The sequence below is a fragment of the Neomonachus schauinslandi genome, chromosome 13 (genome assembly GCF_002201575.2).
Source record: "Neomonachus schauinslandi chromosome 13, ASM220157v2, whole genome shotgun sequence".
Taxonomy (NCBI): domain Eukaryota; kingdom Metazoa; phylum Chordata; class Mammalia; order Carnivora; family Phocidae; genus Neomonachus; species Neomonachus schauinslandi.
Window position 1 is genome coordinate 61257837 of NC_058415.1, and position 15550 is coordinate 61273386.

General features: G+C 49.7%; 1 protein-coding gene across 1 annotated transcript in view; it reads right to left on the minus strand.

Annotated features, from left to right (window-relative positions):
* The window catches only part of GABBR2 (gamma-aminobutyric acid type B receptor subunit 2), a 230607-nt gene that overhangs the window by 153013 nt on the left and 62044 nt on the right, over positions 1-15550 (minus strand). Inside the window, exon 4 of the mRNA XM_044920417.1 lies at positions 11970-12071. Within this exon, the coding sequence (XP_044776352.1) occupies positions 11970-12071 (102 nt within the window). The remainder of the gene's footprint in view (positions 1-11969; positions 12072-15550) is intronic.

Below are 15550 nucleotides of genomic sequence, written 5' to 3' on the forward strand. Positions count from 1 at the left end.
TGTTTGTTGAAATCTTTTAGCCTTCTTTGCTGCTAATAGTATTCATCCAGCCAGCCAGCAAACACTTACTGAGCATCTACTTTGTGCCAAGCTCTGTGTTGCTAAACATGGTATAGTAGAAACAGCTTATTGGGTTTTAGAGTTAGGGAGACCTCAGTTCAAATCCCAGCTCTACCACTGACCAGCTGCGTGAACTTGAGTCTTAATCCCCTGGAGCCTCAATTTTCTCACCATTGAAAGAGGGATAATCCAACCTACCTTGCCGGGGGGCTGTAGGATTCATACTAAGGAAACCCAGCCATTGGCTTCCATGATGCTTCCTCCTGGTTCCTTCCTACCTCCTAGTCCCTCCTGCTCAGACTGAGTCAGCTCACCATCTTTCTGCACATCCCTACATGCTGGTGTTCTACACAGTTCTGCCCTTAGCTCTGTGTCCTCATCACTCTCCTGGGCAGCCTCATTCAAGACCCCAGCCACAACTGCCCGCCGTGTGCTACGGAGGCCCGATCACTCTCCCCAAGCCCAGCTTTTCTCTAGCTGCCCCTGGATCCCTCCACTTAGATTCTCCCACGTACCTCAAGCTCAGCACATCCCAAGCTGAACTCATCATCTTTGCCAACGAGCCCTTTCCCCCTCCTGCGTGGTCCATCTCTGAGAACGGGGTCACCAACCTCCCACCCACCCAGGTTCACTTGCCTCCCTCCAAGCCCTAACCAGGACCCACCCGCTGGTTCTGCCTGCCCACCAGTTCCAAATCACCCCCACCCCTGCAGCTTCACCTCGCTGGGTGTGGCCACCATCATTCCTCCTCGGTAAAATACAACTGCCTCCCGCCTGCATCCCCACCCTTAGTCCTGCTCCATCCACCCTGCTCTCCACAGAGCGGATTAAGGAATCATTCCGAGATTCAAATGTGGTTGTGTAAAATCTTTCCATGGCTCCCTGAGCTTTCCAGGTCAACTGAGCTCCTGAGTAGGACATTCGAGATGCTTTACCAGCCGACTCCTGCTCAGTCTTTGCCAGTCTTGCATGGCATGAGAATGAGCTACCTGCAGTTCTCTAAAAGAGGGCTGCCACTTACGTACTCCTTCACTGGCTCATTCCCCCACCTGCTCCCCTCTTGCTTTCTGCAAGCTCGTCCATCTTGAACGCCCCTCCCTCTCACCTCTGCCTGGAGAGCTGCCACTCACCCTTCATGCTTTAGCTCAGGCACCCCTACCCTGAGAAACCATCTGTGTCCTCTGAGGTGCTCATTTGCTCCTCTGTGGGCCCAGAGCACTCTGTGCTTCCCTCTATCATGGCACAAGTCCACTTGCTTATCTGTCTTCTCCGCTGGACTGAGGGTAACTTGACTCATCTCTGGGTCCCCAGGTCAGGGGGTCAAGGCATGACACATATATAACCACAGGTGTTGAATGCACAATTAAGTGAGCGAATGCTCTGTCAAGTACCAAGCGCAGTGCCTGGCCTGCATTCCTTATTCAGTAACTGGTAGCTATGATCACCACTGCCCTGATATCCTGCTAGCCTAGGGCCTTGGCACTCACTGGGTTCACCATGTCCGTTTCTTGAATGCACTGAGGAGCCCACATCTTCATGGCTGACCACCTGACCACCTGCAGATAGATAAATAACTGGCTCTACCACTTGTGGACCATTTGGTGTCTCTGTTGCCATGACAACCAAGTCGCAAGGACCATTTGGTGCTATGCTCCCAGACTGTTAAAATTGGGCAGAACCCAAGGGATCACTGATCTAGTGAACCCCTTCCTAGAGAGGCAAAAGGCTTCCCCCAACACTGCCCAGTGGAACCAGTGCTCTCACCTTGGTGGCCCTCTGACCATCAGAGGACCCTGGAGAAAGGTCCTGGCCAGAGCCAGGTTCTGCCCATGGTAGGGAGCGACTCACACCCACTCTGATTCCAGCCGGTGAGAGGCAGCAAGATGCTGCAGTGTCTGGGAGGGAAGAGCCAGCATCCAGTGCAGCTCCCAGAGAGGGAAGGGCGTTCAAGATGGACGAGATGGAATCCCGTGTGGGGAGTGGACAAAGGGAGATGGAACTGGCCTGGGATGCTTAGCAGGAGCCTTGAGAGCGGTAGAAAGAACTGGAAGGGCTTCTCAAAATGGGATATGTTTCCTCCTGGAGCATGAGTTTTCCTGAGAGCATGAGAAGCATGGATATACCTCGTTCTTCTTTCCAGAGTAGCAATTTATTGGAAGATTCAGGGGTGAGGGAAAAGGTTTTGGATTCCGGGAGTCTTTTTTTTTTCTTTTTAAATAAAGATTATTTATTTATTTATGAGAGAGAGAGAGAGAGAGAGAGAGAGAGAGAGAGAGTGCAGGAAGGAGGGGCAGAGGGAGAGGGAATCTTTTTTTAAAGATTTATTTATTTATTTGTGCGTGCGAGAGAGAAATAGAGAGAGAGAGCGTGAGCAGGGGGAGAGAGAATCTCAAGCAGACCTCACACTGAGCATGGAGCCGGATGTGGGGCTCGATCTCATGCCCCTGAGATCATGACCTGAGCTGATACCAAGAGTCAGATGCTCAACCGACTGCCACCCAAGCGTCCTTGGATTTCCAGAGCCTTAAAAGTTTTTAACACATGTGTCCTCTCACAAAAGTTCCAGAACCACGCTGTTCAATGTTACATAACTTGTATCTTTCCCTGAAAATCTGTAAAGTGGAAAGAGAAATTTTGTCTCGGCAGTGGTTCCTGCTTCTGGCCACACCTCCACGTCCCTGCCAGGGGCCTGAACACTTGCTCCTTTGCCATGGAAAGGACTCTGGGGCAGTGTGGGGAGAACAGGGGGTAGGGGAGGAGAGCCCTGAATGTCCCTGAGGCTGAGAGCGACAGAACAGAGTTGGGACAGTACAGTGAACCCAGAATGTGGCAGAGGGCAGGGTCCAAAATTCCTGTGCACTTCCACAGACTCTTGATTCTGCAGGGGGCCACCTGGAGCAAAAGGTGACCTGAGGTGGGACAAAGGACACCTTGTACTCACATGGCTAGATCCATGTGTAGACCACACAGAGGCCTGTGTTCACAAGAGGCCTCGCCTACAGGGAAGGGGCAGACACGGGAGGAAACAACGATGGGGTGGGAGGTCCAAGCCTGGATGGATTTCCTTCCCTCCTTCCTGGTCCTTCTCATCTCTTGCCTAGAGCCTCTTTGTCTCTGGGACACTTAAAGTGAGCTAAGATCACACACACACAAAAGTGACACTTCAGAAACATGACCCAATTCAAAGACTTTGTGTATAACCCCTAGGTTGCAGGGGATCTTAGCAAATAAAAAGCAAGTTCCTGAGCTCTTTCTAGCTGTGGGACTAAGGAGTGCATCAGCCCCGCCCAAGGAGAGAGGTGTTATTGCTACGTCCACTCCGGAAAGTTTCACGAGCGAGCTGAGCCCCAAAGAATGGAGGAAGTTTCTCAAGTGCGGCACACCGCCATCCCCGCTGGTTCCTGCACTCGGGACCGGGGCGTCCATCCCCGTGCAGGGAGGGTGGGCTGCTTCTAGCTCGCCCCCCTCTCTAGGGAACTGCCCCCAGCGAAGGGACTTCAGGCGGTGCCCCACATCCTGCAGCAGCCAGTGACTGACTCCCTGAAAGGCGGGGCCCGCTCTGTGGAGCAGGCTGTTCCAGGCAATCCTGCCAAGACCGCAATCTGGCCCGGCTCCCCGCTTGCCTTATCCTGCATCTCTCTCCCTTCTCCGGAGCGCGCTCTCAATAAATCACTTTGACCAGACTCTCAGGCTCTGTTTCTAGGGAGTTCAGCCTAAGACACCAGGTCCCACAGGTAGGAAGTGGTGGCGCTGGCCTCCACCCCGGGTCGGCCTGGCCCCAGAGCCTGAGCGCTTGACCTCTCAGCCCTACGTATTGCCTCCCCGGCTGAGAAAATACCCAGTTTGTGGCAATGGCTTGCGGAGGAAAGTGGGGTAGCCTTGGACGTGAAAGCACTGCAACAGCCGGTGTGATCCTGAGACACTGAAATAGCTGGTGGGCGTTGAAAAGAGCAGGCGAGCAGAAGCCACCCTTCCCTGTGGCAGGAGCGCAGGGTCCCGCTGGAACGGAAGGTCAACCAGACACTGACCTCTGCGTTACCTGGCCTCTCCTGCCACCCACGCATCCGGCTTGGTCCACCTGCAATCGCTCCCTGGCTTCCCAGGTGCCCAGTCCCACAGACCCACTGGGCTGCTGGAAAATCAGGTAAAACTGTGTGCAGTGCTGTTGGAAGGGAGGCTGAGCTTTAGAGGCTGGCCATGATGGGGCTGGGGGCTGGCCTGGGAAGGGCTCTGGAGCCCAGGCCCACTCCTGCCCCCTGACTCTGGCCGTGAGACCTGGGGTAAGTCCAGCAGGGTTAGCCTAGACACTTCCCAAAGTCCCTCCTGGCCCGGACGCACTGTTCCATACCCAGAATGAGTATTTTCATTTAGTTGAAGTTAGTTTTTCTTAGACATTTTTCTTCCTTACCAGAAATATGCCTAAATTTAGGCAGAGAAGCAGGAGACTTATATTCTTTTGTTGCTGTTGTTACATTGATCTTTTTATTCTGATTAGCCCTCCCATTTATTTTTCATTTTTATCTATCTGTCCGCCTGTCTACTTATTGGAGCGTAGTTGACATAAAACATTATGTTAGTTTAAGTGTACAACATAGTAATCGGACAAGTCTATACCTTAAGGAGACATATATATATTTTTTTAATTTTTTAGGGTTTTTTTTTTAAGATTTTATTTATTTATTTGAGAGAGAGAATGAGATAGAGAATGAGATAGAGAGAGAGAGAGCACAAGGTGGGGGGAGCGGGAGAGGGAGAAGCAGACTCCCCGCCGAGCAGGGGAGCCCGACGCGGGACTCCATCCCGGGACTCCAGGATCATGACCTGAGCCGAAGGCAGTCGCTTAACCAACTGAGCCATCCAGGCGCCCTATTTTTAAGATTTTATGTATTTATTTGTCAGAGAGAGAGAGAGCACAAGCAGGGGGAGCTGCAGGCAAAGAGGGAAGCAAACTCCCCACCAAGCAAGGAGCCCAACACGGAGCTTGATCCCAGGACCCTGGAATCATGACCTGAGCTGAAGGCAGACGCTCAACCGACTGAGCCACCCAGGCATCCCAAGGAGACATATGTTCTTAAAGAAGGAAGTGAAGAAGGAATAGCCCATAGCATGCCACTTCTGTAAAGTTTATTATTTTATCTTAAAAATTCACGTATATTTAGCATTCCAATAACATATTTATGTTTATCTCAAGATAAAAATAATGCTTTCCTTCCCAGGTTTCTGAGCAAAACTGGCCTGCTGGGAAGATGGACGATGTTTATTCTGTAGCTTTGCATCCCCCTGGGGTGCCTGTGTGAAATGTAGTTTCCGGCAGTCAAGCAGGCTCCTGGCCTGTGGGGTCAGGGGGCAGCTCCCACGAGGCCTCTCCCATGGAGCGAAGGGGGCAGCAGTCCACCTGAAGGCCTATTTTTGTGGTCTTCCTATGATAGGCAGACTGAGGCCCCCCCCCACCCCGGAATGTCCTCTTTCCTAATCTCCAGAACCCGGGAATATGCTCCGTGACGTGGCCAGAGGGAAAGAACGCTGCAGGTGGAATTAAGGTTGCTCATCGGCTGCTTTATAAATTAGGGAGACTATCCTGGAATCTGAATCCTGAATGATGGGCTGGGGGCGCTGCTCCAGGGAAGGTAGATAAAGCAAATAAAACGAACAGAGCATCTGAAGCCGGGCACTCTCCCCCACGGGGCCCAATGCTTCGGAGCAGGCACCCTCGAAATAGCCAGGGGCAGCCTCCGCCCTCCTCCCTGCACAGCGTGGCAACAGTTCACTTGCAAGCCCCCGTGTTTGGAACAGGCCTGGAAGGAGCTGAGAGGCCTCAGGTCTGCGTCACACAGAGATGGTTTCATTTCTTGACTTCCTTGGGGTGAACTTTGGTACATATGAGCTAAGTCAGCCTGATGAATTTCACGATTTGGTTCCTCTGTGCTTTTGCGTATTTTCGCCTGGGTGATCTGTCCAAGACTGAGAGTGTTATGGCTCCCAGTGCTGTTGTGTTTCTGTCAATTCTCCTTTGTATTTTAATAGGCTTTTCTTTATATATTTCAATGAGATGCAATTTACAGCAATAATGGTCCATGAGTATGTTATTCTCACGGTGAATCGAACCCCTATCTATATAGAATGACTCTCCTTCATCACAGCTGGTACCTTGAATTCCCTTTGGTCTCATATGAACACTGGGGTTCTTGCTTGGTTTGGTTTGCTTGATCTACCTGTGCCTGACATTTTACCTTTGACCTTTCTGGGTCATTTCCTCTGTTGTCAATAGCTGTAGTCAGTTCTTGAAAAACATAATTCTCAAAGTCTTTGCCTTTTAATAGGGAGATGGGCCCATTTCAATTTATGGTCAGAATGGCTCTATTTGGTCTGCAGTTATATGTTAGGCTTTCAGGTTTTCAATACGTGGACTAAAATTTCCCTGTTTCTACCTTCTCTGCCAAAAGCTTTGGGTTCTGTTTGCGTTGTAGTGTATTTACCATCAAGTTATTCAAAGCCTTCTTTAGCGTGTATGTTTATTTAGGAAACTCATGAACAAGGTGGGCTCTGCTGAGTCCCTCTTTTACTTAAGACCAGGAGATTACCACCCATATGTTTTACTCACCCCCTTTTTGGGGCTCTGTGAATGGAATTTGGATTTTTCTATCTCAGTTATTGTTATTAAAGTATCTATTTTTGCACCCGATGTATATGTACGTTTGCTTTCAAAACGAACTTCTGCATCTGTGTACAATTTTGTAACAATGATTTGGACTGAGCTCTCTGACCACGGGTTGCATTGGCCCCTGATCAGCCGTCTCCGCCACGACCTGCTATGAAGTTTGCCATTGTTCTCGGCTGAGCTGATGTAAGACTTGAAGGATTAACTCCAAGAAGGGCACCTGGCTAGGACTTGAGCCGTATGCATGGGAGGATGTCTCCCAGCTGCTCCATTGTCTCTGGGCTTGAAAGCTGCAGAGGAGTCGAAGTGGCCTGGTTTTTGCATCTTTGTGGGAAATTTGCTTTTTTCTGGCCTAGATACTTATAGATTTTTTTCCCCTTTATGTTTGTACTTCAAAGATTTTGCCAAAATGTGTCTTGGTATGACTCTCTTTTCACCAATTCTGCTAGACAGTGGAAAGGCCAGCTAGACAGTGCATGTAACAATGCGCACATTTCCTTTATGAAATTGTTGATCTTGTAGTTCCAAATGGTTGACTATTAGCAATTCTGTCAGTCCAATCTAGCAGGACTCTCTTGAGCCCACTTAAGTGTGTCTCCTTTTTCAAAATAAACTTCTTGAGATAAGTTTTAGATTTACAGAAAAGTGACAAAGAAAGTTGCCCTATGTTCCTCACCCAGCTTCCCCTATTATTAATATTTTATGTTAGTGTGGTACATTTGATACAATTAATGAATCAATATTATTATTAGCTAATGTCCATACTTAATTCAGATTTCCTTAGTTTTTTTTTTTTTTCTACTATCCTTACTCTATTCCTGGATTACATCCAGAGTACCACACTATATTTAGTTGTCATGTCTACATAGGCTCCTTTCGACTCAGACGTTCCTTATTTTTGAAGACCTAGACAGTTTTGAGGAGTATCTGGAAAATGGCCTTCACCTGGAATTTGTCTGACGTTTTCCTCATGCTTAGGCTTAGGGCATGGGTTTTGGGAAGGAAGGCCACAGAGGTAAACTGGCCTTCTCACCCCCTCATATCAAGGGTGCCTCCTATCAATGTGACTTATCACTGTTGATGTTGACCTTGTCACCTGGCTGAGGTCGTGTTTGTCTGATTTCTCCACCATCAAGTTACTCTTCTCCCCCCTTTCCTCACTGTGCTCTCTGGAAGGAAGTCACTTAAGAAGTGGTTTGTCCTGCTCCACCTCCATGAGCATGAAATATCTACATAAATTATTTGGAATTCTTCTGTATAAGAGATTTGTCTGTTCTTTTCCATTTATTTATTCATAGCAGCACAGACACACGGATATTTATTTTTATACATTGGGTTATAATCCAATACTATTTTATTTTGTTGCTGACATTGTCCCAGCTTTGGCCACTGGGAGCTCTTTCAATTGGCTCGGACACCCTCCCATGAGTGTGTGTTGTTGCTGTTCTGAATACTCCCTTACTTTTCTTTCTTTTTTTTTTTTTTTTAAGATTTTTTATTTTTATTTATTTGAGAGAGAGAGAATGAGAGAGAGAGAACACCTGAGAGGGGATAGGGTCAGAGGACGAAGCAGACTCCCTGCCGAGCAGGAAGCCCGATGCGGGACTCGATCCAGGGACTCCAGGATCATGACCTGAGCCGAAGGCAGTCGCTTAACCAACTGAGCCACCCAGGCGCCCCTGAATACTCCCTTACTTTTCTGGCACTAAAAGATGCTCCAGGATCATCTTGCATATGTCCTGCCCCAGTCCTAGAATCAGCCATCTCTCCAAGGAGTCCTGGATCCTTTTTATGGAGAATGGGTATTAGAAACCAAGATCTGGGTGCGAGGTATGCTTGTTGCTACTACGATGTCTATTTTGTTTTGATTTTGGTTCCGTTTCATCCATCCTCGTTTTCCCTTAGGATCTCCCTTCCCCAGTGTCCCTGTTACCTCTTCCCTCATTAGATTGACCACTTTCACCATTTCCTCTGAATTCTGGGAAATATCTCAAGTTTGTCCCTCACACTATTGATTTTTATTTTTCTTGGCATTAACTCTGCTCTCTAATACTGCCAATGCAGATTTTAATTCTGCTCTTTGGTATTTAATTTTCTTCCTCGTCCTCTGTACCTCCTTTTCTATCCCATCCCACAGTAAACCAGAGATTTGCCTTTTCTCTGAGCTTTCCAGAAGTTACTTTATTCCTGAGTATTCTATCCTTGTGTTCTCTGTTGGCTTTGTCTGTCCAGACGTGGCATTTTATTTACACACACTCTAATTTGATTCTGGGTGATGGGGAATGACACAGTGAGCATAGCAGACAGAAACTCCTGCCTCCCAGATCTTAGGTTCCAGTGGGAGGAGACAGAAGATAAAACAACTAGACAAAATGGGCAGTAGGTCAGATGTTGTGAAGGGTTGAATGGTATCCTCCAGAGATATGCTGAACTCCCAATACCTTAGAATGTGACATTATTTGAAAACAAGGTCACTATAGTTGTAATTAGTGAAGATGAGGTCATACTGGAGTAGGGTAGACTTGTAATCCAACACGACTAGTGTCCTAATAGGAAGATGATGTGAAGAGAAAGGGGAAAATGCCCTATGAAGTAGGGACTGGAGTTATGCGGCTGCAAGCCAAGGAACTCCAAGGATTGCTGGCAACACCAGAAGCTAAGAGAAAGGCAGGGGAGAGCCCCAGAGCCCTCTAGAGAGCATGGCCTTGCCAAACCTTGACCTTGGACTTCCAGCTTCCAGAATGTAAGAGAATACATTTCTGTTGCTTGAAGTCACATAGTTAGTGGTACTTTGTTACAGCAACCCTTGGAAATGAATACAGATATCCATCAGTGAAACAGAGCAAATCAGCACAAGGTGGGCAAGGATTTAACTTTTTTTTTTTTAAGATTTTATTTACTTGTTTGACAGAGAGAGAGTGAGAGAGAGAGCACAAGCAGGGGGAGCAGCAGAGGAAGAGGGAAAAGCAGGCTCCCCACCAAGCAGGGAGCCCAATAATGGGGCTCGATCCCAGGACCCTGGGATCATGACCTGAGCCGAAGGCAGACACTTAACCGACTGACACACCCAGGCACCCCAAGAATTTAACTTTTAAATGAAGCATTCAGGGAAGACCTCTGGGAAAAGTGAACAACCGAGCAAGAAGGAGAAGAAGGCTGGGGAAGGAGCCATGCAGGTCTCTGGGGGAGAAGTGCTTCCCCCACAAGGACTCCTTCGCCAACAGACAGACTGGGCTCCGCTCCCCCAGCTTATGTGATGTTGGAATCCTTTCTGGGCCCTGCAGCTGTGTGGGGCGGTGGAGAGACCTGAGCTGCCCTGTCACCCAGATCCAGGCTTGAATCCAGCCCCACCGCTTTCCAGCTGCGTGACTCGGGGTGATCCTTAACCTCTTTGAGCCTCAAGTTCCCCGTCTGTGACCCAGGGATGCAAAAACACCCTCAGTCCCAGGGCTCTGGGTAGGACTGAACGAGCCAGTGCAGGTCAAGGCTCTGCATCAGGGCCTGGCTCTGGGTCAGGGCAGGGGACAGGCAGGCTGCCACTTCCATCATCAGTCCTGTCACTCCTACTTCTGTTGGAGCTAGCTGGTTGAAGAGCAGAGCACCCAGTTCCATCCCTAATTTCTCGCAGGCTTTCAACTAGTGCTTCCGCTCCACACACAGAGGCTCTTTAAACTTGAAAGCCCACAGAACTCCGTGGGGCCTCTGAGGCGCAGGCAGAAGCTATTTCAAGTGCCCACCCTGGGGAGAGGCTGCCCTGTGTGGCAGGAGGATGTCGGCACAGCATCGGGCTCCTCTCCCCACCCCCGGCCCCACCCCAGCTGTTCCCTGCAGAGTAAGCACTCCACGGCTCGGGGTCCTCTGGACCCCACGGCCCGACTGGACCTTGAGGCCACACAGCCTTGGGGGGAACAGCGTGGGTACATCCGGCCCCAGCTACCTGGGCTGCCAGCAGGCCCTCCCTAGCTACGGTTTCCTTCTCTGCACGGGCTCTTAGGGCTGAAATGTCATGCACAGACATGGTGGCTGCTCCTGAGATTAGGGGACAAACCGCTGGTGCTCTGCTTCCCTTGTTCCCTGGCTCTGGGCCTCAGTCTTCCCGTCTGTGAACTGAGGGCTTTGGAAGACAAGAATTCTAAACGGCCACCTGCTCTGACGGGTGTAACCCGGAACCCGCCCAAGATGGAAGGGGGCATACCAGCAACTGGCATCTGGGGTCTCCATGCCAAAAGCCCTAAATGTGAGCACGAGGGAATGGAAGAGAGGGAAAGAGGAAGGTAACGCTGCTTATAAACTATGTCTGCACTTGCTTATAAACCCCTAGCACCTCCCACTGCCCCCTGGATAAAAGACCAAACTCCTTAGCTCGGCATTCAAAGCTTGTGGAACCTGCTCCAGGTTCTTTTTTCTTTTTTCAGCCCTGACACTCCGGTGCCGGTGGAATTCCTGCTGGTCCCTGGTGCGTGGAGAGCATGGCCGCTCTGCCTTCTTACCTTCAGCCCTCCTTCCCTGCTGGGCACCTGCAGGCCCCCATCCTGCTCATCCTCCCTAGCCAGGTGCAAATGCTCCTCAGTAGCCTTGTCTGAACCCTCTCCCGGGGCGGGATGAGTCACTTCCTCCCTTTGTTCCCAGGCCCCTCTGTTCCTGATCCCCAGAGAGGTAACTGGCTTCCTCACCAGCTGTGAGCAACGTGAGGACAAGGGCAGGCCTGATGGCGTCTGTGGGCCCAGGAGGGGGTCTGGCACAAACCAGCTGGTTGAGAGAGTGTGTGGGCTGAGCAGACAAATGGCAGACAGAGACCACTTGCAGCTGGGCAAGCTTCTAGTTGGCCCCTTCCGTTCCTGGACTGAGAGTCCCGAGAGGGGTTGGGAGGGAGCCAGGGCTTTCAGTCCCAACAACTGTACCTCCTTGCTGTGACTTTGGGCAAGAGAATCCCTTCCTCTCAGCCTCTTGGCAACAAAGAAGGTAGTAACTCTCGCCCTGCAGGCCTCTTAGGCTCGGTTGAGAGATACAAAATCACCGCGGAAGCTCCTTGTGGCTGTGCACGCACTCGGCAACCAGGCCTCTGGCCACGGCTGGCCAAGCCAGGGCGAAGCCAAGGGAAGCCAGTGCCTGGGATCCTCTCCCCACGCGCGAAATGCCAGGACGAGATGAAACAGCCGAACTCGAGGCTATTTCAGAGTCAGGGATGTGGGGAAGCCCAGGGCGTGGCGGCCGTCTGTCTGTCCTCCCGGCCACGGCCAGCCGCACCTACCTTAAGCTTTTTGACACTGGTGCAGGGGTCGTTGGAGAAGCTCTCAGTGTCCGAAATCTCGATATCCTCACCATACAGAACCCCAGTCAGGTCGTTCCTCACCTGTTACAAAGAGAAAGCAGTGGGTGGGTACACTGGCAGCCACGGGAAGGACAGGAAGGGTCTGTTCAGAGGGGTCAGCCCGGGGAAGCAGCTCAACCGGGCTGGTTTTCTCCATCAACAATGCAAAAGGAGTGATTTCCCCCCTTCATCATAAACCAAGACGGCCTGTGAGTCCTGGGAGATGCACCCATCCCACCGGGCAGGGGACACAGGGACACAGGGACAGCAGACTGGGACTGCACGGGGGTTTCCTGGGAGAGTCAAGATGGGCATCCAAATCTCTGGCCTTTCATGCTGGTGTTTCTTTGCCCTTTCACACAGTCTCCAAGTCAGACTGTTCGCATACACCTCTATTTATATTTTGTATTATTTGTTTGCAATACTATTTCACTTCTAGGATGAAGAAAGAGTAAGACACTCAGACAGACGGTGCAGAATAGAGGAGAGAGTAAGGGGCTATGGAACCAGCCTGGGCTGTTACACGTGACTACTTGTCCACCGACACACAGACGGCCAACATCTATGTGTCTGGAAAGCAGAGGTCTGCAAACTCCAGGGTTCGCCGGGTCCGGCCATTGTGTGAAGCAGTCCGTGTAGAAGGATGTCAGGGAGTGGTGGGGACAGCGGCAAACGGGTGACCCCATGTCCCATCTAAGGTGGCAGCTGCCCCAATCATGCAGTGTCAGAATGCTAGTCTGGGGTCACTAGACCTTCTGATTTGGGGGCCAGAACTCTGAAATCTAGGTTTTTAAAAAATATAAGATCCTTTCATATCTTAAAATATTGATACGATTTTGAATTATTTAAACACACACACACACACACACACACACACACACACACACACACCCCGAAGTAAGGACCAAACCAAAGAAATGTGAAGTTTGTATCTAGCCTGTGGTCATGGCTGACCACTCACCTCAGTAAAAACAACTTAGGTGGGGGGTAGGGGCCCCAGGTTCTAGGTTCTGCTCTGTCACTGACTTGCTTGTGACCCTGGCCTCGCTGCGTGACTCTCTTGTCTCAGGGCTTCAGTTTCTTCTCCCTTAGGAGAAGATGATCCTTACAAGCACTTCTTGTTCACACCCATTAGGATGGCTATTATCAAAAAACAGGAGACAGCAAGGGGCGCCTGGGTGGCTCAGTTGGTTGGGCGACTGCCTTCGGCTCAGGTCATGATCCTGGAGTCCCGGAATCGGGTCCCGCATCGGGCTCCCTGCTCAACGGGGGGTCTGCTTCTCCCTCTGACCCTCTTCCCTCTCATGCTCTCTGTCTCTCATTCTCTCTCTCAAATAAAAAAAAAACAAAAACAAAAACAGGAGACAGCAAGCACCAGTGAAGAGGTAGGGGAATGGAACCCCCTGTGCACAAAATGGCGCCACCACTGTGGGAAACAGTAAGGCAGTCCCTCAAACATGAAACATAGAGCACTCTATGAGCCAGCACTCTGCTTCTGTGCATATTCTCAAAAGAACTGAAAACAGGGTCTTCAAGATGTATTCATATGCCCATGTTCACAGCAGCATTATTCACAAAAGCCAAAAGATGGAAGTAACCCAAAAGTCTATTGACGGATGAAGGAATGAACACATGCGGTATATACATGCAATGGAACGTTACTCAGCCTTACGACGGAATGAGGGTCTGACCCATGCTAAAATGTGGATGAAATGAAAACATTATATTAAGTGAAAGGAGCCAGACACAAAAGGATAAATATTATAGGATTCTACCTGCATGAGGTACCTAGAGGAGTTGAATTCATAGAGACAGAAAGTAGACCGATGGTAATGTGGCATTGGGGAGGAGGGAACGGGGAGTTAGTGTTTGAGCAGTACGGTGACTGTCTGGAAGGATGAAAAAGACCCGGGGACGGATGGTGGTGCCGGTTGCGTGGTAGTATGAATGTACTTAATGCCACCGAACTGGACACTTAAAAATGGTTAAAATGGATGGGGGTGCCTGGGTGGCACAGTTGGTTAAGCATCTGACTCTTGGTTTTTGCTCAGGTCATGATCTCAGGGTCATGGGACTGAGCCCTGTGTAGGGCACACTTGGTGTGGAGTCTGCTTAAGATTCTCTCTCTCTCTCTCTCCCTCTGCCCCTCCCCCCCCCAAAAATAAGTCAATCTTAAAAAATGGTTACAATGGAAATTTCATGTTATGTATATTTTATCACAGTAAAAAAAGTACTTCTTGTTTCAACAATTGGTAGAGTCTTCCAATGTATATATCAAAGTGTTTGGAATAATTTGGCCCTAAACGTTACAGGATGGTCCCTGGGAAGCCACCACAGTGGAAGGGAACCAAGGGGTTTCAGTGGGAACTGCTGTATTTTATTTCTTTTTTTTTTTTTTTTTTTTTTAAAGAGTATTTATTTATTTGAGACAGAGCGAACGAGAGAGAGCACATGAGAGGGGGGAGGGTCAGAGGGAGAAGCAGGTTCCTTGCTGAGCAGGGAGCCCGATGCGGGACTCGATCCAGGGACTCCAGGATCATGACCTGAGCCGAAGGCAGTCGCTTAACCAACTGAGCCACCCAGGCGCCCCTATTTCTTTTTTTTTTTAAGATTTTATTTATTTATTTATTTATTTATTTGAGAGAGAGAGAGAGAGAGAAACAGCATGAGAGGGGAGAGGGTCAGAGGGAGAAGGAGGCTCCCCGCTGAGCCGGGAGCCCGATGTGGGACTTGATCCCAGGACTCCGGGATCATGACCTAAGCCGAAGGCAGTCGCTTAACCGACTGAGCCACCTAGGCGCCCTGTATTTTATTTCTTTAAGACAAATATGACATATGTAGAATAAAATGTGAACATCTATTAATTCTGGGTAATGAGTCCATGGGTGTTTGCTATTCTGTGTTTCCTGAATGCCTGAAATACTCTGTGCTGAATGTTTTGTACAAAAAACGAAGCTGCCACAGTCAGGGTGAACCCTGTCCATCCTTAGTTTTTACCTCTATTTTGATGGGAGATGGAGCTAGTTGACTGGACAAAAAAAGTTGACTCTGGCGTTACACTTTATTTCTGCTGCCACAAATCCTTTTTGGATGCAGGTGGAGCCCCGTTGTTCGTTTTGTGTGTCGGGGGGTGTTGTGGAGCAACAACGATTATTAGACACAGAAATTGTGCAAAATCACCCCTGCTAGACGCAATGCAGGTGATGCACGCAGCACCCGGCTTGTTCGGCAGCCCTCGGCTTGCTCACCACACACACCCGCGGGAACGGTTAGAGCTCTCTTGAGCCTCCGTCTTTGCACCTCTGAAGTGGGCACAATACAGCGTGTAATTTGCAGGGTTGTTTCGGGGCCCAGCAAAAACACTGAGGATGGGGAATGGCTTTGTAGACTCTCAAGTTCTTTATGCGGCTTAAAAGCTGGAATGATCACATCCAGGCCTACGGCAAGCCGTCCAGGTGGTCAGTGGCTTGGGGTGTCTCTCTGTGAATAAGAATGTGCACGAAAGCTGTATATAATTAGGG